This window comes from Orussus abietinus, unplaced genomic scaffold, assembly GCF_000612105.2.
Source record: "Orussus abietinus isolate OABI.00-Male unplaced genomic scaffold, Oabi_2.0 scaffold4, whole genome shotgun sequence".
Taxonomy (NCBI): Eukaryota; Metazoa; Arthropoda; class Insecta; order Hymenoptera; family Orussidae; genus Orussus; species Orussus abietinus.
The window spans coordinates 311,618-335,154 of record NW_019396014.1 but is presented as its reverse complement, the minus strand read 5'-3'; the positions used below and the strand labels follow the sequence as shown (position 1 = coordinate 335,154).

The 23,537-nt window shown below is 50.0% G+C and overlaps 1 protein-coding gene across 4 annotated transcripts in view; it reads right to left on the bottom strand.

The window, feature by feature from the left end:
- Positions 1 to 17: 17 nt before the first annotated feature.
- Positions 18 to 23,537, bottom strand: part of LOC105695717 — a 59,943-nt gene continuing 36,423 nt past the window's right edge. For 2 of the 4 annotated variants that reach the window (XM_012417544.2, XM_012417545.2), the window contains 7 exons: positions 19,806 to 19,984; positions 16,974 to 17,039; positions 8,279 to 8,473; positions 6,611 to 6,880; positions 5,828 to 6,384; positions 4,395 to 5,734; positions 18 to 4,284 (listed from right to left, as the gene is read on the bottom strand). In XM_012417544.2, coding sequence (XP_012272967.1) covers positions 3,199 to 4,284; positions 4,395 to 5,734; positions 5,828 to 6,384; positions 6,611 to 6,880; positions 8,279 to 8,473; positions 16,974 to 17,039; positions 19,806 to 19,984 — 3,693 coding nt within the window. In that variant the 3' untranslated portion in view covers positions 18 to 3,198. Of the gene's footprint in view, positions 4,285 to 4,394; positions 5,735 to 5,827; positions 6,385 to 6,610; positions 6,881 to 8,278; positions 8,474 to 10,799; positions 11,212 to 16,973; positions 17,040 to 19,805; positions 19,985 to 23,537 lie in introns of those variants that run through there. The other 2 variants (XM_012417546.2, XM_012417547.1) reach the window with 2 other exon arrangements.

Sequence of the window (23,537 nt, the reverse complement as noted above, 5' to 3'; positions counted from 1 at the left end):
CATTGAAGGACTTCCTGTCAAGCAATAAACAAGTATTTTATTTAATACAAACTATGGTACAAAATTTATACAGAACAACGCACGGCTTTCCACTTGTTTTGCGACATAGTAGCTTCTCGTCTTGCTTTAAACGCACACTCAAGCGGGGACATTCTCGAGGGTCAGGAAAGAGTACTAAAAATGAGCACATCGATTCGTGATAATACAAACTTACTCGACCGCTAGTTAACTAAGCTCGTCGGTTCGCCACCGACTCGGGTGTTTTCGGTAAAGACAGGACCAAATTGGGGATTCCGGGCAGAGAAATGATGGAAAATCATAGTAACAGCCAAACTTTCGCGTGCCTGGATCGTTCCCACCATCCGAAGATAGGAGGTCTCGTTAGTCCCGACTATGTATGAGGAATCTAGATTTTTCTATCCCTTTGTAAAGTCTACGGATAGTCCGCTATCGTTCACCTTTCGTCCCTTCCATTCGCTCGCTCGATTTCTACACGCATAACCGACGTCCCTATTTGGTCTGAGAAGTCATGCGGTAATAAAATATAGTCATCGTGGTGAGGTCTATGGGAAGTCGCACTCCATGGCGAGCTCTCATCATGGGATAGTAGAAAATTGGTCTGGGACGCGGAAAAGCGACATAGCCGATTTTTTTCTCTCCATCTCCCGATCTCTCCTCGGACTCTGCTGGACGTGACAACAAACCCTCGATATGTTTGAAAAAATATCTATGAGACACGAACATTGGAGGCTTATCGTTACCTAGTTTAATTGATTTCCTTCCGTTTCCTTCCTCTCTCGTTGATTTGCTTCTTCGCTTATTTTCGTTTATTGTTTGACCAGTGCTCGTCTCGCACCCTCGGTTCAATTGTACTTTTGGCATTAGAGAGTCATGCGAGAATACTTCGTACGAATCGGCCTTCGTCGAGGAGCGATTTCGCAATACTCGACTGAATCCTGGATGGGGATCACGCGATACGCGACGATTAATTGGTAATAGAAGTGTATAAAGAGTACGATAATAATTAGGCGTGTAGAGATACCGAGTCGACGAACATTATCTGGACACTCTCAGGCTTTCCTTTTTTCAAAAATCCCGATAAACATTTGGGTAATTATATACTTGATACACCGCAAGATTTTATATACTTTAAAAACGGACTAAAATTGAGGAGTTCCGAGGAGCGACGTAAAGACCATTCTTGGACAATTTGATATGCATGCTACCTCGCTATCGTAGTTGAAAATCATGAATAATTCGCAGCAAAGGCTTCTGAATGGAAATTCCACTTTACAGGAGGGCAAGTACATGGAAAAAGGTCGCCGACTTGGGGATCCCTAAACGCCGATAACATCCTTATCCTCGGTACAACGTTCACTCAAAGATCATCACCCGGACAAATGATTCGCAACCCTATCAGCGCACCTAGACCCTCACCTTTCTCTCTCTTGCAAAAAAAGATGAAAACAAAAAAAAAATGATAAAAACCGGGCTCGCTTCCCTTAAAATCAGCCTCGACGACGATTTCAAGGAGCTCGCGGCACTCTAATCACATGCGTCATTATAAGTTACTAAATAGTCCTTTTTACACAATACGATTCCGTTTCAGAGTCCCTAGCTCCGTCCGATGGGTTCGCAGAGTATCGTCTCTTGCACATTAAAGTCAACGTCTCCTTTCAGTCGAAGAAAGGAGGACGATAAGGGGAGAGATAAGAGAGAGACCGGACGTGATAAGTGGGAAAAAAGAAGGCGGGAAAAAAGATACACGACGAGGCTCAGATGTTACATTCACAGCCGAACTGAGCGCTCGCTCCCGGGTTCGCTCGGAAGACCCGAGAAAAAAAAAGAAAATAAGAGACTCTTGACTTTCGTCACCTTCGTTTCTTGCGGTAGCTCCACGCACGCGACTCCACTCTCCTCCCTCTTGCGGTCTAATAATACATTTTTAATTCTTTTTCCCATTTTAATAATATTTCGTTTGACTTTATCGAAGTCGACGCCTCGTCCTCCGCTCGCTCGCGAGGAGGCCTCCCCAGGTTGGAGGATCTTTGATTCCGAGCCCACTAAATTATGACGAGATGACTTAGGAACATCGGTCCTCGTCGAACGATGCGCCTTTTCATTTCAACGACGACCTATCTTTTTATTTTTTTTTTCTTTATTGCTAACATCCTAAGCGGGGACGACACCGAGCCAAGGATCCGACGAGAGATCCACGACCTCTGGATCAGGATTAGGACATCTATCGAATTGAGTATTGATAGCTGAGCAATGAACGCGCTACGGGATTACAAATCGGAGCACTATCGTGGAAAATTGGGGAGCGTCTCTTTTATCAATCCTCGCGAGAGAACGCAGATCGAAGACTGTTTAAGTACTTCTGCAAATCGGGTCAATTTCTGGATCATGGCGTCAAAGGTGGTACTTTTTTCTTTCTCGGGGTCGAAGTAACGAAGTAACGCGAAAAAGCTCCCTGCGTTTGCAAATACGTCACACAGACTACACGTGTTCTCTATATAAATTGACTACTGACTTCGTTTAATTTTTACATGTATGTACAACGCGACATTCAAGGCTCTCCAATGGAGAAGTTGCGGCGACGAGGAAGCAAATTATACATTCCCTGAGCAGAATACGAGTGACTCCACGCTTTTGTCGGGTCGGCGTTGGAGATGTCCCATGTTCCCTCTAGAGATCGTGTCCCACTATCCCGAGTTTATTCCAGGTCGGTCTTTGACTGTCAGCCAAAATCGGACTGAATTGGCATTAAAGAGATCACACGAGTTCCTCGGCTCTTCCCTCACACCATGGGTACCCATAGGTACCCTCGCACCTCTAAGTACACGAAGAGACGCGGAAACGTACTCGAAGACCGGAGACCCTTCCAAGGATATGCTCTTCAAGGTGCATTTTCCCTTCAATCGCTGGAATAAATCCGCGTTCCAAGTACCATGCACGATTTGGCTGACGTTGCTCCAAAATGGGACATTTCCCAGGCTTCCATCGTATCGTCTACAGATACCCAAGTACATATCCTCAGAAATGGTCTAATGGCATCGCTAAACTTGTACCTAGACACCTTGGCCAACATCGTTGGTACCTACAGGTACCCTTCAGAGACCAGTGCCAAGATGCCAACTCGGACATCGGGCAATGTACAGTCGATACCTCTCAATTGACTCGTAATCCAGGGCATCGTTACATGGTGTTGTAAACGGGACTGCTGTGCCTAGGCCTGACCTGCAGCCTGGTCAACGGATGAGTTCTCCCGTGTTGTTGTTGTTGCTTTTTACTAGCTGCCTTGGCGACGACACTGGCAACCACGACGCTGGGAGAGGGGACAGGTGGCCTTCCCGGAGCTTCAGGATTGGCCTCGCAGAACAAAGGGCTGGGATGATGTTGGTCCATGGCGACAGGAGCGGACCTCCTGGCGAATTCGGGGGCGATCTTCGACTTGGCAGGGGGGTGAATCTCCAGGGAATCTCGGTCCCTGTGAGGTCTAAGCTGAACTTCGATGGACTTTCTAGGTTCGGGCTTGGCGACCTCGTATTTGCCCACCAGGACCCTGACGGACAGATCCTCAACGCTCTCCTGCCGGTGCTGGGAAGGCGAGGGTAGTGACGCGGTCGAGGACGAAGACGAGGACGACGACGAGGATTCCTTCCTCCTAGGGTCTTTGTCCTTCGCCTCGTTGTCGCCTAGTGGTTGGGAGTTCATTTTGGACTCGTTGTGAGCTATCACCGGCGAGGAGGGCAGACTCCTGATCTTCCCGTCCTTCCTGGACCTGCTGGGAGGAGACGAGACCTCGGCCTCGTTCCCCAACTCCGGACTCTTCTCCAGCTTCGTCGACTTGGCCTCGAACTCCTTCTTCAGATTCTTGACTATCCCCGCGCTGCTTCGAGGGCACTCGGCCTCTGGAGAGTCGTCGACCGAGAGGCATCGTTTGTTCAGAACGGGCTTGTTCGTCAGGTTCTCTAGAACCATTTTATGGTGCTTCACCGAAGGACACTGGGGCGTGTTCACCACGCAGGGGGATGAAGTCTCGCTCTCGGAGCGGCAGCTGCGAAGGGACACCGGTAGATCCGTTTCTGAAAGGGAAGAGGGTGCCGGTGCACTGGTCGAAAGCCTTCCAAGTTGTCGAGTGGACTGCGATGGGGCTATATCTATTCCTTCAGGGGGTCCAAACGGGTCTCGGATTGTACTGGACGACTTTGGGATGCACTCGGTAGCAGGGGAGGGATCCCTTCTGCATGGCGTCGGCGATGGCGTATAGTGCAGTAGTACCTGGTCGTAGAAAATCAAGGATTAACGTACGATTACCGATTTATGGTGCCCACAAATTAAGGTACCATTTGTAGTATTAGGCGAGATTATTCTGTGTATGTGAAAATTACCTGATTGTAGGCCTCCACGGGAACGTCGTCTTGGTCATTCAGCCTGTCCGCTTTCTCTTCAGGTTCCGAAAGCTGCGTGCACACCCTCTTGACGGTTCCAGTGGTGGTGCCTTCTTCCAGCTTCTGCTTGGTGCGCTTGACGGTGCCAGGATGCCAAGGTATCTCCTCCCTGTCATAGGGGAAAAGCCCGCTAGATCCAAGGGGATCGGTGGGTCGCATGTCGTAGGACCCCCAGGAACTGTTCCTCGAAGGTAGGGTAGCCCAAGAGCTGTGAACTGAATTGTTGTCCAGGCCGACCGCGCTGTCGTAACTGCTCCAGGAACTTTGTCGACTAGGCAAGTCCCGACTAGGTTCGCCCCTCCTCTCCTCCCTGTCAAAAACTCTGTCTAACTGAGCGCTAAAAGGGTCTCCGTCTTTCCTGTTCCTCCTGTTGAGCGTCCCAGGATAAACGGTTGTCGCCGTCATCGTCATAACGGACCCGGTCGTCGTTGCTATAGTTCCAGTCGCCGTTGCTATGGTTCCGGTGGCCGTTGCTATGGTTCCGGTCGCCGTTGCTATGGTTCCCGTCGCCGTTGCTATGGTTCCCGTCGCCGTTGTTATGGTTCCGGTCGCCGTTGTGACGATCGCAGTCGTGGCTGCCATGGCCCCGCTGGCTGTCAACGATCTTGACGCGCCTCCTATACAGTCACTCTCGGCGCTCCCTACGATACTACCGTTAGTACTATTAACACTAGGTCTCACGTTAGTACATTTAGCTTCTGCCGAGGCAGTCCAGACTAGACATTCACTATTGTCAAGGGTATCAGGCTTATCGGTCAGCGCGGTCTCCTTCTCGTAGGTCTGGTCCCCGGGGTCCCAGACCTCTTGCTTCAACAAAACGGCTGTCAACTGCTTCGGTGCTCGCTGACCCTGGGAGTCGTCTCGACACCGCTCCTCCAGGGAGGAACACCCTATCCCGTTCGAAACCGGCTTATCACCCGCTACAGGACTCTGAGGTAACGGCAGAGGTTTCGAGTCAGTGTCCGATCCTGGGGACGAGGGCTTGCTGGTGGCTGCTTCGAACTGGTTCGTTAAATTCAGCACCAAGCCCTTTCTTCGAGGACCCTGGGGCTCCAGTTTGCTGACGCGGTGCTTCACGCTTGGAGTATCGGGTCCTGGCAGGTGGACGATCTGGTTCTGGGACACGCTGTATGACTCGCCGTTGTCGCAGGGCATCAGCACGTTCCTGGCCTCCTGCTCGCCGCCCTGCTTCGTCGGATTCGAGCCTCGCAGCAACTCCTCTCGGGTGATTTCGGAACTTCCAGCCTTGTCGAGACTCTCCAACGACTGTGAGAGTGGGGCTGGAAAAATCCAAAATTGGACTCTCTTGATAGTGGGAAAAATGAAGAAAAAATTGCTTGGTTCTTTTTTAACGGTAAAGAGGAAATTCTTACCAGGGGGCAGAGCGTTCTCCGCCATTTCGGCATTAGGCGACCAGCTTTTAGGCCTCTGGCCGTTCCTTTTGAGCTCGGCACCTGATACCTCCAGGAGACTGCTTTCAGGCCCGTCCGACTTCTCCTCCTTTTTCGTACGGTCCTTCGTCAGGGTCGGCGACTTGAGATTCGTGTCCGACTTGGACCTCTGCAGCTTCTCCTTGTTCTTCATCGCATCGAGGATGCCTTGGTAGGTCTCCAGCTGCAGCAGGAAGCTGTTGTTCGGCTTGATGCAGTTGCGCTTCTCCTTTACGTGCTTCCAGGCTTGGGAGAAGTCCCAGTTGTAGGCCTTCATGGCGTAGGCGATCACCACCGAGGCCGACCTCGAGACTCCCATCTTGCAGTGGACCAGGACCTTCGAGCCCTCCTTCTTCGCCTTCGTTATGTACTTGAAGGTGTCGTCCCAGTGCTTCAGCAAGTCCGTCTTCTCGTCGTCGTACACTCGGACGTTCAGGTAGTTGAACATGCCGGGGAAGAAGTTGTCAATCTCCCTCGTCACGTTCAAGATATGCCTCACCCTGGAAGAGATAAATGAAAAAACCTTGATGAATTACCTAGCCCCAAATTGAGTGACTTAGGTGCAAAGCGTCTCCCTTCAGGGTCACTCTTCAGCGTAAAAATTCTCCCTAGCAGCTAATCCGAATTTGGACGGGTTTTTCAGGTTTTCGTCCAGGAGCCCCAAAGAGAAGAAACCAAGTGCGAGGCTTGTGCCAACTCCAGTAGGTAAAAAAGGTCTAGTCTTACCCGTTCTTCTGCAGCTCCTCCAGGTTACTGGCATTCCACTCGCTCCCAAGGTAAACATGGTCGAAGATTTCCGTAGGGGCGTCCATTTGCCCCAGGATGGTGAGCATCTCCTGGTCGATGAAGGGCTTGAATTCCCCTAGGTCCATGTCCAGGTCCTCCTCGAGGCGTCCTCGGATGTACTTCGAGGTCACCTCGTCGAGGTCCACCGACATCATGATCTCCTTCAGGGTCGACCGAATCACTCGCTCCGTCTCGTCCCTTTCTCTAGGCCTGGAAAATCAACGAAAAATGTCAAATTCGCCCGGAGGATCCAGGAAATCGGAAAAATGGGCAGGAGAGTTCGAACCAGGGTATAAAATTATCCGATAGAGATCGAACGGCACCGGTCGCGCAAGTTGGAAATAATTGAAGGACAAGTATAAAGTTATGCTCTATTTGTGCGTGGACATAAGCTGGCTCGAGCCAGATACGTCAACAAAGCTCCAACAAAGTTGGCAGGCTACCAGGCCAATTCGGCATCGGCTCGACCAGCTGTTTCTCGAAGAATCCACCCCGAAAAATGCACCCGTGCCAGGCCATACAAAAGCCGTGGATTCGTCTCTCCGAGAACACAATACAAGTGCCCCTTACCCAGAAAGGACCAGAAAGGACCATAAACCATGACCATTCCAGGATCCTTTTCAACGATTTATACCCCTAGCCTCGAAATTCCCCAATGTGCCGTTCCCGTTTTCCCATTTCCGGAAACCACATCCGCTCTTGCTCGATAAATTCTAGTTTCCCTAGTTTCCCCCTCAACAGGTTTCCGAAAGCGTTTAATAATTCCCATCGAGCCCGTCAAAACCACATCGTTTCCGCCGTTTCTGAAAATCACTTCCATCTGACACGAGCTCTATTCTCGGCTCAACAGGTTTCGCGCGAGGCGCACTTAATAACCCCTGATAGCTAAATCGAAGTCATTCCTTCCCCGATTTCCCACTTATTTCTGAAAATCACTTCCGTCCCCATACTCGGCAAACCTTTCTCGACTCAACAGGTTTCGGAAAAGCGCACTCATGGAGGCGGCGCGTCACAAAGGCCGTCACAATTGGCACTCGCACCCCTTCGGGAGTGAACGCGTCGTATCGGAGCCGATGGAGGGTAGGTCGGGGTTCGATCGGCTCGAAATGTCGATAAAGGACTTCACAGATATCTCGTACGAGTGTAAAATTAAAAACTGCTCTAGAAACTTTACCTAGAAAATCCAACAAAACGCCAATTCTTACTATTTTGCCCGCGGTCACTGTTATTAGAGGTAACAAGTTTCAACCTTCACATATAATTAAAGTACCCATAAACACATTAGCAACAATTAATTAAAAACATAGGTATAACAAAGGATGGTAGCGGTACGTGGTAGGAGCGGGAATTAAAAGCTGCATCAATGGTCTATATTAAAGTTTAAAAAAATATGTATATACACACTGTATCATGTATATAATTTGTATGGCCATAAAAATCCCAAAGGTATGGAAGTTTTTCGACGGCTTATTTATTCAATTTTTTCTACTTATTTTTTATATTCTACTTTATGTTCGGCGATTTGATTGGCTTGTTTTTAATGCTGTGTTTATGGATACTCTTGGGAGAGGTATGTTTGAAGGCCTTTTAAGCGCGAGATCTGCTCACTTGTTGCGCACGCTGTCGGGCGAAGGTGGTCTTCTGGACTCGAGGTTGTCCATCGCGTGCCATTCGTTGAGGCAGGAGCGATCGCTCTCGATGCGCTGCTCATAGTAGCTGACCCAATCGTGCGACAATCCGCCGAGGAAGTAATTGTGCTCGCGAGCCTTGCTCGACACCTTGTGCAAGGTCTGCAGCGCCGACCTGAAACCAGGAAACCAGGAAATCAAGGAAAGCTCAAATTGAAAAGGAGAATAATAAAATAGCACGTATAATCAATAAATCCCCCAGACAGCTGAACATTATTAAAAAACTTAATTAAGCACTAAAGCGCTTTGCTTAAGATAAAAAACAGCGTCATAAAAATCGACGTACAAAAATATCCTAGTTTTCGTATAGGATGTCCGACAGCTCATACTGCCCAAAAAATCGAATAAACGTGATCGAAAATGGGTATAAAGAAAATTTTGAAGTTTAGTATCCTTTCTGAAATTTGCATAATTCGTATATTAAGCTATTGTGGATGAAATTAGAAATATTCCGGCTTGAAGAAACTTCGCCCCCTATTTGCTGTATTTCGCGGGGACATTTAACAGGGTAGAAATCGATCCGTAAAATCTTGCAAGATATTAGTTAATCCGATTCGCGCAATCGAGGTCGACCTCAGCGTGAAATCATTTCGCAAGCCGACTCGCTCTTTGACGAAGCCGCCTTGTCGAACTTAGGTGCAGTGGAATCGATGTCGAAGGGAAACCGCAGCGCGGTATTCCGGGTGAAAATAGTATCGATACCTTACGCGGTATGTAATCGACTATTTATGGATGTGGGAGGTAATACAGTTGTACGACTTCACGCGCCGCAGCACATGTGCAAGAATTTAATCCTTTATCACAAATCTTGTTTTCCCGCGCGAAGGTTTAAAACCCTCGTTTCATCGCGGATAGAACACGCGGGATTAACGTCGGCGCGTCATGTCAAGATAAAATTTATAAGTACCGAGGTGCATTCAATTCAGCCACCCCGAAACTACATATCAACGTGCATTGTACAGGTCGAACCGAGACCGCCATCAAAATGCAGGGCATAAACTTCCTCGGAGCGATTTGCGTGCCGCTTCCGCATCCGGAAACCGCGGCATGCTTCGAAAGGGGGATAAATCTCGGCGAAACGGAGACCGAGCCTTGCGGAGTGATAAGGACGACGATAACGATAACTGCTGACCGAAGTGTCCGGAGCAAAGTACTTCGCTTGGGTAACATACGAATGCGAGAACGGGAAGAGGAGCGCGGGGAGAAACGCGGCATCGGTAACAACAAAGTTGGGAAAAATTCGGTATAAAAATTGAGCGTCGCAGATTTTCTCTCGACAAATTGTGAAAGGGTAGAGAGGATGCGCAGGAAGGGGCGCGTATATTCGCGATCGACCGATATCCGAGGAGGGAATTTGCAAATAATTAGCTAGACCGATCGACGCCCTCGATAGACCGGTCGAGCTCGAGCCGCTCGAGTCTGGCTCGAGTCGAGCTACTCGGCCCGACCCGACTCGACTCGACTCGGCTTTGCTCCTCGAGCGGTCGTCCTTGGTCGCGAGAATGACGAGGAATGTGAAAAGTACGAGTCGAGGGAGACCTTGCAGGTCTCGGCGAGCTCGAATCGGACCCGATTCGAGCAAAAACCGAACGACTCCCGACCTGTCACCGAAATCGCGGTACTTCGTTGGCAATGGGAATTTTCTCCATTGAAGAAAAAATCGAAACCTGCGTCTTTTATTTCTCTATAAGGTCAAGCGTCGATTTTTTAAATTTAATTCATTAATTTTCGAGGACGGGCCGATCGTATGGTGAGTCGCGCCAAGTGCGAAAATCGCGACTCGCAGCTCGGAGGCGAACTCGACGATTCGCGATGCAATTATGCACCGAACCACGTCATCGGTGCATCCCGAAAGGAGGGAACGCCGACGAGGCGAGACCTCGAGGACACCGTCAGACCATCGGTCGCGCCGACGGCGGCGCCGCGACGTCTCGACGTCACCGCGAGGGATCCCCCGGGGCTCTTCACGTACCGCATAACCCGGTCATCAGCAAATTCCGATCCTCGAAAAAGGGAAGTGGGACACTGCCGATATCCAGTCCTAACAACCTATGCGATGGATCTGGCAAAACCACGTCCTGCTCTCGACTCCCTGACGTCAGAAGGGGTCGAGCTACTCGAGGAGTGATGAACGGTGATGCGTTTTTTGTCAGACCAAGACCATGGCATCCGATGCACCTGGCAAAACCGCATCCTGTTCGCGCAGCAACGCCCTGATATTAGAAAGACTCGAGCGACTCAAACAATGAAAGATGATGCACCGATCTCGGTCTTGCGCTTTTTGCGAGACCAAGACCAAGTCTCGAGTACGCGAAATCAAGACCAGGACTACCATATTCTTGGTCTTGGTCTTGCTCGTCATTGGACCCAAGAGCCGACGTCAGAGAGTAAAAAGCCGACACGGGGGATGAAACATGAGCCGGTGATCGGATGCTGCGTACCTTGTCAGGCCGCCGATCCCGGAGAGGGTCGACGGCCAGTTTTTGCTTCTGGAAAGCCTTGCGATCCAGAGGAGCACGGGGATCGCCGAGAGCAGGAGAGCGTAGATCGATCCCCGGGACCACATCTCCCCGAGATCCTTTTTATGGAGCCCCTTTTGTCGGATTTCAGGTTCCAAATGAAGGATCAGTCGAAGCGAAAACCTGACTCTGACCCATTATCGGCGGTCATGGGGCTTCGATCAGCTGATCGTGCCAAAAGATCGATTCCAGTCTCCAGACCAACCACCGGTCCACGAGTCTCCGGATGCTGGGACGCGGATTCCGGCAAATCTAGGGTATCGATCCCGAAATCGACCACCTAACCGCCCAATCAATGGATCGATGGATCGGATCAACGGCGCGTGGATCAGTCGGCGGTCCACGTTTCCAAGAGACTGGTGCGTGCTCTGCCATCGGCCACGGCGGATGATCAGAAAATAGTACGGCGCGTGGGCCAGAGTGCCAGAGGAGGGAGTCATGACAGATGACGAAGGGTCTCCATATTTAGTATTGGCACGCAACGCTTGTCTTTGCCCCTCGGATGTGTACCTCCGAGCCACTCGGCCGGCACTTCTTTCCGATACCCCCCTCGAATATTTCATTTTACTTCATTTAATTGAATTAAATTGAATTTATCTTAAATTAATTAGATCTATTATCACTAACCCGAGAGTCAATACTGAGACAAACTACCGAGTTTCGCGCCAAATGTACACACTTGTATACGTACGTGTGTATACGTGAAACGCCACCGAGTTCTTAACGCCAAGTTTGGACGTGTTAAATTTGTAAGAATTAATATTCCTGTATTTAAGAATTCCTCGTGGATCAAAACTGAGATACATAAATACAAATGGTTTTCGCAGTTATTCTAATTGTTTTTTTTTTTTTTCAGATTTATCGATGTCATTTTTATCCTATATAATGGAATGTCCGGAAAGTTCGTTCCGATTTTTGTAACCTAATGCCTCCTATTAAAAATCGGCACGAACTTTCTGGACAACCCAATACAATGTACAATGAAAGGCACAAGTGGCAAACTTGAAAGAGGGAAAAATAAAAAATAGGGGGTTATCGTGAATTCTTATCCGAGATGTAGTTCCGAGAGGGAATTCGCGTTTCGAGAGCAACAGGAAGCTCTCTGCAAAGTGGAGCGATCGGTCGACGGGGGGACGAGACCGTAAATCTGCAAACCTGTAAACCCGCAAAACCCTTGGAACGATCTCGCGATCGAGCCCGATCGAGAAAGCTGTTATCGTCTCGCTCACTTTGCCGATGCACCGTTGCGAAACGGAAACAATGCCGCTCCTTCTGAGCGAAGTGGAAAGCTCACGATCGGCTAGGCTGCGATCGAGAGGATCGATCAAGAGGATGGATCGACTGGAGCTCGGAGATCGGCGATGTCGAGGTAAATAAACGCCGATCATTTGGACCCGAGGCGCCTGGATCGACTTCGATCTCGGAATCTGGTGGATTGGTCGATCGACGCCTCGGGCATTGTCGATCAATTATTGGCGATCGGCGCAATAATAAACGCGCCCTCGCGGGCTCGGATCCGTCGACCTCGGATATATCGAGCTCTTTAAACTCGAAGCTCGACCCGATTCTCGAGGAGGTATAATTGGCACGCGAGTTTTACCGATCCGAGCCGAAGAGCTCCGTCTGCTCGCTCGGACTCAAGGGCAGGCCACGATGGACCAGGCTAACAATTCAGAAAAATATTAATCTTAATATTTCATTAAACGTTAAGCACCCGATGTACGCGACAAAGACAAGAACATTCGTGGTTTCAGCCATCGCATGCCTCGGTTAGGATAAATAGGTAAATCGATCGACTCGATCCAATCGATGAGAGTCGGGAGACCTCGGTAACCGAGAGCGATATCAGCGACGGATAATGAGTTAACGGTCTGCTTTCGAGCCGGAACCGATCGGCGAACCGGCCCTTTGTAGTCCGTTACGCAAGGCCGATTGCGCGGGACGAGGCCGGGATAGATTAAAAAAAAAAAAAATCGATAGGCTACCGATCGACCACCGGAGAGGTAATACCCGAAAAAACCGACGTCTGGGCTTCTTTGGAGATTCTCGACTCAATCGATCTACTCTCTCGGCGTTGACTCTACCTCTACCAAAACAAAGACCGGTCTCGAGAGTTCTGACTCACCCTGTATATGAGTAAAAAGAGGACACCTCGATGACGGTGCGATCGTGATTTAGCATCTTCCGGGGTGTCTTTTAAATAATTTTCCGTTATTTAAATAGTAAAGGGGAGTATAAGTTTGAATTTCGCTGGTGCGTTGGAAATAATTGTTTGGCGGAGAAGAGTACGGTAGAAGAGATTCCGGAGATCTCGGTCGGAGAGCCTTTCGTCGCGCCCACCTAAAACAAAGGCGTTCGGCGATCTGATTCAGCCTGTATAGAAGTAAAAAGAAAGTGTCCAAGGAGCGAGTCCGCGACGAAGATCGCGATCTCACGTCTTCCGGAGTCCACCTTTGAGACAACTCGTCCGACGACCACGCACACGGCCCACTTACCCTCGACCTCATGCCGCGCCCTTCTCGGTAAGCGACCTCAAAACCTACCGACGTGACATCCTTTACTCGAGTAAGACCAGAATCAGACGAGACCGGACGTGGTGCGCGAGTTTGCCATCAACGGAAAATAAAAAAAAAAAATAAATATGTAACTAAACAGGATTGCGAACTAGATTTCCATCATGTCCCAAGTCAACGGAGCTCCTCTTCGATCGATCGGCCAAATTGATTTGCGAGCGAGTTAACGACGAGATATCGACGTGAGACTCCTTTCCCTGACGAGGGGCTAGGGAAGAGAAGTCCCTCGGGAAGTTCCCTCGGATCCGGTCCCCGGCTCGACCTACGACCCCCCTCGAGAAATCGCCAGAAGTCGTGGAAACGGAAACGATCTATCGGCGAAGTCGGCGAGATCGCGTGAGAAGGCGCACAAAGGATGCTGCGGATCCCAGAGATGCATCGAGGCAGAGGTCGGCTGCGCCCGGTGCACTTTCTTCCCATAAATCCGCATCATTAGCGCCGGCGTTCGATTCGATTTCGCTCGCAGAGACCGTATCTTTTCGGTTCCGATCCCGCCTGATTTACGATCGATCGTCGATTCTCAATACCGATCAAACGTCGGGGTCTGGAAGCGCAAAGAGATCGACGACGTCTGAACTAACGAACTCGCGAGGTGCCGAGCAAGTTTCGGTGACTTTAAGGCGATGCAAAAGCAGCATTCTTTATATTAAATAAATTTAAGCAAAAAAATATAATTTCACGACAGTCGAGACTTTCCTTAGGGCTTCCACGTTCACGTGGTAAAATGTCAAACGCTCCGGTGCACCCAGTTCGGAGAAAAGCTTCATAAGCGAGACCCGTAAAAATATTTTTTCTTCTTTAGTCAGAGCGAAGCTCGTCGACGCAACAAGTGTCTCGAGGTTAAGAATCGGCGAAAAGAGGAAAATGGAAAAAATCATCCATATCCGCGGCGGCCGAGGGCAGACGTGGGATGTAATTTTCCAAGCAAGATGGCGGCGCGCGGAAAAGCTCGCCGAGAACGACTCGACGGCGCGTACGCTCTCCGCCTATTTATGGTACGGATCGTTTTAGCGTCGCGAAGGTTCAGGGTCGTTGATGAAAATACCTCGGCGCTCGTTCGCCGCCATTAAAATATTAATTCGAGCCCGAGTCCCGATACGTCCGCCATGATGATTAAATGGCGCGCATAATGTATAACACCCGGGTATCGGTTCGTTCTCGGAGCTTGATCCCCTTGAGGCGTATTTCCAGTCGGGCGACGAAGACAACGACGTCGCCGACACCAACTGCGGCGGCGGCGGCGGCGACGACGACCGCCACGACGACCACGGCGACGTTACAACGCTCTAATTGGGTTATATGCGCATTAATTAACCGCCCGATACTCGTTAGGGCTCGTGGGCCAATTAGCGGCGGGTTTACATCGGCGAGGCGGTTCGCACTCTCCGCCTTGAATTTTCATGTCAAGGCTCGAAAACGTCGCGCCTCGCGAATTCCGCGATCGAGAAAATCGGAGGGCGCCATCTTGTGCGCGCGCCGCCATCTTTGTTTGCAGCCTCGCGTCGATTCCTCTTCAATGGTCAGAGGAGGCATTGAGCTGGTTTTATCAACGAGGGTATCAATGAGACTTTAAAAAGATATTAGGTAAGATTTGCAGGTATTTATAGACGATGTATTTATGACGACGCCTGTCATGAATGTAGATACTTTACGAGTGGTACTATAAGTTGAGGTGCAGTACGTTATCTAGGAGCGACGCGGAGTAGGTTACATATGCACACGTAAATGTTATCGAATCTGTAGAGACAACGGTGGATATTTTAATATCGCGAGGTTCGATAAGCTCTAAAAGGGTGGGCCCGTCCTCGGGGCGGTTTGGCACCGGGAAGCGTCGCGACGTCGCCATAAATGGCGCGGGCGTTGGTCCGTGGTTGCACCTCACTACCGGAGGTTAGGACCACGAGGCTTCGCTAAGAATAGAGGGACGCCGAGGCGTCTTTCACCTCGGTCGTCGGGACGCCGGCGAAACCCCGACGAGACGGTTTCCCTCGTTTCGAGGGCCAAGTTTTCCCCGGCAACAATCCTAGGGAGCATCCAACGGAGTCCGTTTTTTAACCCTCGTTTCTGCACTGGTCGGCGGGCGTCCGCCATATTGGATTCAAGAAGCGTCTCCCGTTCTTCAGGTCGCGTCCCTCGGAGAGAAGGGCGTTAATTCGCGCGATTACGCGTCGACTTTCGATCTAGCGGCTAGCAGGAAGTAATTCCCGGCTGATTATAGCACCGAGACGCCGATAAATCGACGTTAGTCATCTCTCTGGTGGATCGAAGATGCGATCGCCGGATACGGCGATTCTAAGGTAATCGACTCGCGGTCTCGACGATGCTTCGCGTGGGAGGGCATTTTCGCCGGCGCGAAAAATCGCCCCTCTTTCCCCGGCCGGCTAAGTGCATAAAGGGTCGGCAGATATCTCTCGCTAACGCGGTATCTCCGGTCAGGACAATCGAGACGTCTGCCAATTAAGCTGCCGCCCACTCACGCGCCATTTTTCCTCGACTCGAGAGCCCCAGACGGCTCGAAATCTCGTCGCGCCGGTTGCGCACCTCGTACACGTTTTCTTGGATTTTTACATCCGGCCATTAACAAGAAATCCAGACCCCTTTCAAATCGGACCAAACTCATCGATCCTTCGTAGCTTCGACTCGATATTTCGAGGTGAAACGGAAAACTCGGGATGATTTTAAGCCATATCTCGTTAAGATAATCGAAACGCCCATCGACAGAGGTACCGCCCACCTCGACCGCTTTTCCTACTGTTAAAAAAAATTAAAATATTGAAATTTTATACAAATTTTGTTGGAAGCTTTATTCAGACACGGTGTACTAATTTTAGTCTTCAAACAACATCTATAACGCATGTTATAAATTTAATACACGAGTGTACGCGTTTTTCTACAAAATTTCACACACTTCTAATGCGACGTTAAAAAATTACCATTTTGAAGTTTATCATATAGCTTATGATAATTATCTTTTGAGACGTGAGATTTATCATTTTACCACAATCTAATGTGTTAAGAGTGTATGAATTTTAGGAATATTTTTAACAGGGTAGATTCGAACATCGAAGGGAAACACGTTTTTCTCGAAAAAGTCACACGATGGATACGACGGCTTTCACGTTCTCGGATATTTTCCGCCAAGTCGAGAGAGTCGACGTCTTCCGCTAGGTGTTCATGATCGATGTAACCATCTCGGTACTTTTATTTGGTGGCTGCATCGTAATTCGCGCCTACGCGGTTTAATACTCTTCCGGCAGATGCGCATGACACGCTTCCTACACCCGTGGGTGGGTACAGAGAATTTAAGTAATTACCCACGGTACGTGGAAAAAGGGGGGAAAAAAAGAAAAAAAAGAAAGACGTCGACTCTCGTTTCTCGAATTTCCCCAGTATGAGTTTCTGCAACGTGCATACACCTTTCACCATGATAAATTGAATCCTGCATTTTCCTTCAGCTCGCTTGGGTAAAGCTTAAAAATAACCACGGATAAATGGATTCTTTTTAGTCGTCCAATAGACTTACCACATCGCTTGAACGGAGACTGGCTTAAAAATATGCTGACGGCCGCAGACGCTGACGCTGAAGCCTCTGAAATTAAAGAGAGAAAAAACCGGTAAAACACGGAACGTCTCCCAAAAGGTGAAAAACTCAGTCGCGTGTCATGGTCAAAATACATTCGACGTCGAGCCAAAACTCCGCTACGACTTTCTCGGACGTTAACGTTTGAATTTTTCGAATTTCTCAAATTCTTAAGACGCTTAAAACAGGTGGCGAGGTTTACGGCTCGCGGCGTTCCTAACCTCTCCACCGGCCGAGATCTCTTCATAAGTGGGGACGAAGAAAGGAGAGTACGATAAAGATCGAGCATACGGGAGATCGTGAAGGACGGTGAACTCCCTCGGGACCTTGAAGACCTTTTGCGAGAAAGAGACGGAGAAGAGTGGGGGGTTCAAGGTCGAAGCAGAGACCGTTCTCCAGAGCATGACTCGCTCCAGCGGAAAGCGTTTATCTAACCAGGCGTGTGCAAACAACGGACCCATTAGTTTCAAAACATAACCGACCATAAGAAAACACATAAAAACACACAATACAACTCATTAAACCCCACCGTTCCCGAAATTGCATGGTCCTGAATGACCTCGAAACGCCACAAGGGTCTAACCTGTACGCAGAATGGTTGTAAAAAATGGCGGAAAGCAAGGCGAAGGTGCAAAATCGGCCACACCGAAGATTGCTACAAAGAAAAAAGGGGAGAAAAAGTTGTGCAAGGGAGAAAAAGTGACGGCACGAGAGAGGGCGAGGAGACGGAGCAAAAGGAAGAGAAACCGGTAGCCGGTCGCGGCCGTGTTTACACCGGACAGGCGTAGGCCTAAGAAAGAAAGGCCAGCGGGAAAAGAAAAGAGAGCAGAAGGGGAACTACTCCAAGGAGGAGAAGAAAATGAGCGAGCGCCGGGCAGTTCGCGTTCCTCCGGTGTCGATGACCCGCTCTCTTGGACTTTCTTCCGTCCGTTCCATTCCGTTCCGTTCCACCATTCCGTTCCACCATTCCGTTCCGTCCATCCGCGCGCCTCCGTCTGCGCACGCGACTGCGCAGGCCGCCCGCGCGCCCCTAGCGGCTGCCGGCGGCACTAGCGCGAGACTCGCCTTACCGGCGCGCCCCCTCGTCGGCCTACATCGCCGCAGTCGGACTCGCTCGAAACGGAGCCGTGCCAATTTTCGAAAAAACGACGCGTCATTGCCTGCGCCACCGCAGGATCGTTAGGAATGCGGAGGAAGGGACGTAGAGGGGACCGACGTGGCCCACTCCGAAACGGAGGCGTCGATTTTCGAAAAAGGAGCCACCATCTTGCCAACGGAGAGGGGATGGAGGTTATGTCCGAGTCGGGTCTCTCCGAAACGGGGCCGCGCCGATTTTCGAGCGGCCACCACGTCACTCTCATTGTCTCCCGGTGGGTTTGCACAACCATAAAGCCGAAGGAACAAGGGGAAGAAAGAAGCGGCAAAAAGACAAAGGAAACGTTTATAAGGAAGCTAGTCGCGACGCGTACTGGGTGACTCACCGAACGATCCACGCGAGAAAGCTCAACGTTCTTTTTTATATATTTTTAGGGATAAAGAGCATGGCCTGCCATTTAGGAGGAATCGGGGATCGCGTTGTTCCCAGGAGATGGTTTCGTGGTAATGGACTCCCACTTGCCATGCCAAATCCGAGGAAAAAGGAGGGATTTGGACTTTCTTGCGGCGCTGTAGTCTGTCGTTGGTCGATGTACCCCCGAGTCACCCTGTATGTATCCTTGCCGAGCGAGTTATGCCCTTTCAGTATTCCAAGAGATAGGTCAAACGGGGAACCTTTTCGACGACCTCGCGGCTTGCTCGGCTGAACCGCGCGAACGTTGTTTGAGCGATTCCGCAACCTTTTGTACGGCTTAATATAGATAGACGTAAATCTCTCTCTGCGAGAGGAACACAAGTCCCCTTGAATCCGTCGTCGACGTCGCTGAACGAGTTCGTATAGCGATAATTGGAGCGCGGCAGGTCGGATCGTAATTTTCGATAATTATTTCAGGAACGCTTATGGGGCCATGGAGAGAGCGTCGATTATCGATGGGTCATATGGGGGACCTTTATCCACGGTCAGGACTCGACTCGTTCCCCATGGAAAGGCTTTCTCCGCCATTAGCCCGGCCACGCGGTTCCGGCTGCGGTGACCGCTTGCGGGGACTCTCCCGAGGTCGTAAACGCGCGTTAATGGCTTACGTAAGTAACCGAGAAAGAAGGAGAGAGAAAGAGAGGGGGGGACTGGATGCAATCCCGTCTCGTTTTGTCCCTGCTTCTCTCCGTGTCTTTTCCTCGGGCGCGATAATGGCTCGCATCCTGTAGAGCCTGAGAGAGACGGAGAAGGACTAGAAGGACGACCGGCGATATTCAGCAGTCGGTTCGGTTTCTTCGAGTTCCTCTCCACTCGTCTTCGACTTCCACATAGACGGTACCCGGTACCCGATACGGGGCTGTGTGAACCTGGAATCCAGTTTGAGGCACAAACAAAATTAACAGGCTTATTGGAATGTTTCTGTGATGTAGACGTTGTGTCATGTTGAGTTTTGTTTGTGGCATTTTTTCTTTACAAAAACCAGAGCCGTGTAAAAAGATAAAAAAAAAATGACACAAACAAAACTCAACATGGCACAAACGTCTACATTAGAAGAACATTCCAATCAGCCTGTTAATTTTGTTTGTGCCTCAAACTGGATACCAGGTTCATGCAGCCTCGATACGGCTTATCCGGCCACGTCGATTACTATCACCTTTTGATCGTTTTACAGGGTGACGGGGAATAGGAGTAAAGGAACTTACCCATCGCCGTCCAGGGTGATGGCAGTGTCCGCTAGAACCCGGAGGACCAGTCCCACTGTCGCCCTGGCATGGCAGTCGATCCCCAGCAGACAGCTCTCTTCGGCGTCCTGACGACCCGTACAGGACACCACGACTAGGTAACGCGTTCTCCCAGGATGCACCGACTCCAGCTTCACTGCCTGCAACACCCAACAATTCCTACGTTCAAGATCATCAATGAAAATGACACCAACGGCAAAAATATTTGCAATCACGTAGAATCGAGATGTGTCCATTGCGGTTTTATTTGGTAAAAGTGTTTACTAAATTAGCAAATGGATTTGTAGCAACAGCCGAGAGAATGTTATTGTCCCTACTCGATCGATTGAGCGATATAAATTATGTTGTTGCAAGGAAAGGATGTTGCAACCGTGAATATAATTTCCGCTGCCCCAGTGAAGTAATCGTTCTTTTCTCAACAATACAATAAAAGCGTTTCTGGGCAAACATTTTGCTGGCCCATTTTCAAGTGTTTACGTTTGTTGAAGCGGGTAAACATTCTTGCTATGACTCTCGCTTCTTATTCTGCGGGTAGGGGAGCTGAAACGTTCAGACGACATGCTCGACGGAGGATATTTAACCTTTTTCCTTATTCAAATGAAGCGAAGGGTGGAATACCCAGGAATTGGGAAGACAAGAATCCCCTCGATAGGAGAACCCGTTTAGAGAGCGAGTGTCTCTTCTTTTTGAGGCAAGTGGGAGAACCCGAGGGACACTCGAGACGTCCCGTAAAGTACGTGGCCTAAGTCGCCGTCTTAAGAGCTTAAGTTTGAAGTATGCATGTAGGTCAGTTGTGAATGCACCGGGCCTAGGGTTTAAAGGCTCATCCAACACCGTAGTCGCCGTCGCCTATGACGTTACCGTCGTCGTCGATCATGCATTATGGATCCATTATATATCCCGGCGACACCGAATTACCGTATTTTACTGACCGGTCAAGGAAACGCTCATTACACCGGCCATTATTTTAAAACGAACTTAGTACGTCAATGGGTAAGGCGAGATGAGGCGCATGCATCGACACTTGCGCGCGCATGTCGCGAGGAACGGCGAGCCCTGATTGGCGGGCGGAGCGCGGCTCCAGGGGAAAGGGCCAATCAGCGCCCGGCACTCAGACCGCGGAAGCGGCAGTCGTTTTACGCGACGCCGGCACTTCGCAGTCCATTAACCCCGAGGACTCGCCTCGAAAAGCTGCTCTAAGGGTGTCCCCTGGCCATCGTTCGAACTCGTCGGATACTCTGGGATATTCCTGGCGACTCGACGCCGCTCTCACGTCGACAGCCAAGTGTCTCCCGGTGAGAAGGTTTAATTGGAAAAAAAAATACCTCTCCCCGCAAGAGGCTTCCAGAAGCCGCAGAGCCGAGTTGGCTAAAACGTTTAATCGAAGTTAAGGTGATACGAAAGGGTCACTATATATATAAACATGAAAATATTTATAAAACTTCTCTAAACTGGGTGCACCGAATAATTTGAAACTTTAACACGTGATTATGTCGAAACTCGCGAAATGTCATTTTTCATGAGTTTCAAGATTAGGACCTGCGTAATCACGTGTTAAAGTCTGAAATTGTTCGGTGCACCCAGTTTGGAGAAAATATTTATAAATACTTTGACTTTTTTGGGGTATATTTACGACACTTTCATAACACCTTAAGGAACTTACTTTCTTGCCCCACCTCGCCAATCGGATGCGGTTTCACCTGGCTATGTCGAGGTTCGCAACGACTTACTAATAATGCGCCTTTGTACCGTGTTTACATTAAGATGTTTCTCCTGTTTCCAGTAATTCCGCCGCTAATAGCCGATCCGTGCAGACCATGCCGCGGACGGGATAATGGCCAGTCGTCACGGTGATAGAGGGATAAAAAAGGAGCAGGGAGTGGCAGAGGATCAAAGACCGCGGCGAGTCGATGACACCGATCGGCTCCAGCGGCGATCGAACGAAATCGAATCGGATCAAGGATCGGAGGAGCGAACGGGAGCGGAACGGAGAGCGATCTCCAGGAGATCGGCCTCCTTCCGTTGAACGATCTCGAGAGCGCTCCTCGACGGGCGTTACTCCCTTCATATAATTGCTCGATATCACATTCACTTAACCCGGGCCCGATTCGGGTCAGCAATTTTCAGATTGGTAGCCGAGATAACCCTCAAGACGCCGTTGCACTCGGACGTCGTTGCAGCGTCGCGGAGGACTGCACAGATAACCGCGGATAACGGCCGGCTGCGGAGGATCGCAGAAAATGCGGAGAAGAGCGAGCGGATCGTCCGATAAGAGCGAGGAAGAGATGCCCCGTTACGTCGATTCCAATTTTCCGGGTTAATCGTGAATGATTTTTCCAACTGATTCCTAGCGTAGGAAAAAAAAATAAAATACCAGGATCGAGAAGGAAATCCCACTTTTGCGGAATTCATTCGGCTGTTTTTGATTAAATTCATGAGTTTAATTCTTTCCATGAGTAAGGGCTTCTGGCCGTGGGACTGGTGCAACCTGAGGTGGCAGCAGTGGGGAAGGAAACGCCAGAGGAGAAAATCCCTGACGACGGCGGACAGGTGCGATCGCAACGAAGACTAATGGCGATTCCACGTCTTTTTTGCGAGCGCGCATACCGCGGATTATCGCGGAGATGTCGCGCGTCCTGCAATTACCCGGCGTAATTACGAGAGATGCAGCTGCGGGACGGACGGCGGAGGCATCCGCGGAAATGCGAGCCGATGTGGGTATATCTGATCGGCCCTTGGAGGAGTCGATTAAAAATTGGCGGATTCGATAGGGCGAATATGCAAGTGCGGAGAGAGCGACGAATCGACGAGGAAAATCGACGCAGATTGACCCGGCGTCCCGGAAAACGTGCAATTTCAATTTATCTCCTTTTTTCCTTTCAATCATTTATAAGAAAATGCAAGTCTTCCCCGAATCTCGGCGTTCGTGGATCTTCGCGAGACGCTTCCGACCCGTGATAAGGGGGAACGATAGGAAAGTATCGATTATAGAGGCTTCGATTGGCCGTAGGGGCAGGCCGGGGGAAAGAGGTCGATTCCGGGGAAACTCTCCCGGCCGACTCGGGGCTAAAAACAGGATCGGGAAGTCCGCCGTTATCCCGGACGAGATTTATCCCCGGCGATCGATGATCGATCGAGCCGCCGCCTGGCCGGCAATTATCTTCGATTTAATTCGATTTGCTCGCCGGCACACCGAGATTGAGTTACCCCCGGCTTATTTCCCGATCGGAAGGGAAAGCCTCGGGTCTCTTCCTGTGAGAAATCGACTTTGCCCTGCCGGAAAATCACGGAAATCGTTAACCATGCCCCTTAACCGCTCGTCATTTATTGCCGATTAATGCCACTTCCAATAATGCGGGAAATTAGAACCGAAAGCGTTGCCATGAATTGTTGAAACTCTCCCGGGAGAGCGAGAAATGCGATCGCGTTAACGATCGGGAGGAAATCGCGATACGGCGCGGATCGATCGCCGATCTAGCCGCTCTTCCGGAGTTTCGCAACGACACACGCCGTTTAACGTCGGAACGACTCCGAAAGTAAACGCGGCGGCTTCCGCGCGTCGCACTTTCGTTTTCGCGCGGAGAAAACGCAGACTTTTGCATCTTGGAACTTATTGCCGCTCCAGGGGAGAGAAATGGGGAAGAACCTCGAGCTGGTCTAGAATTTGTTACGACGATTTCATTTGTTGGAAAA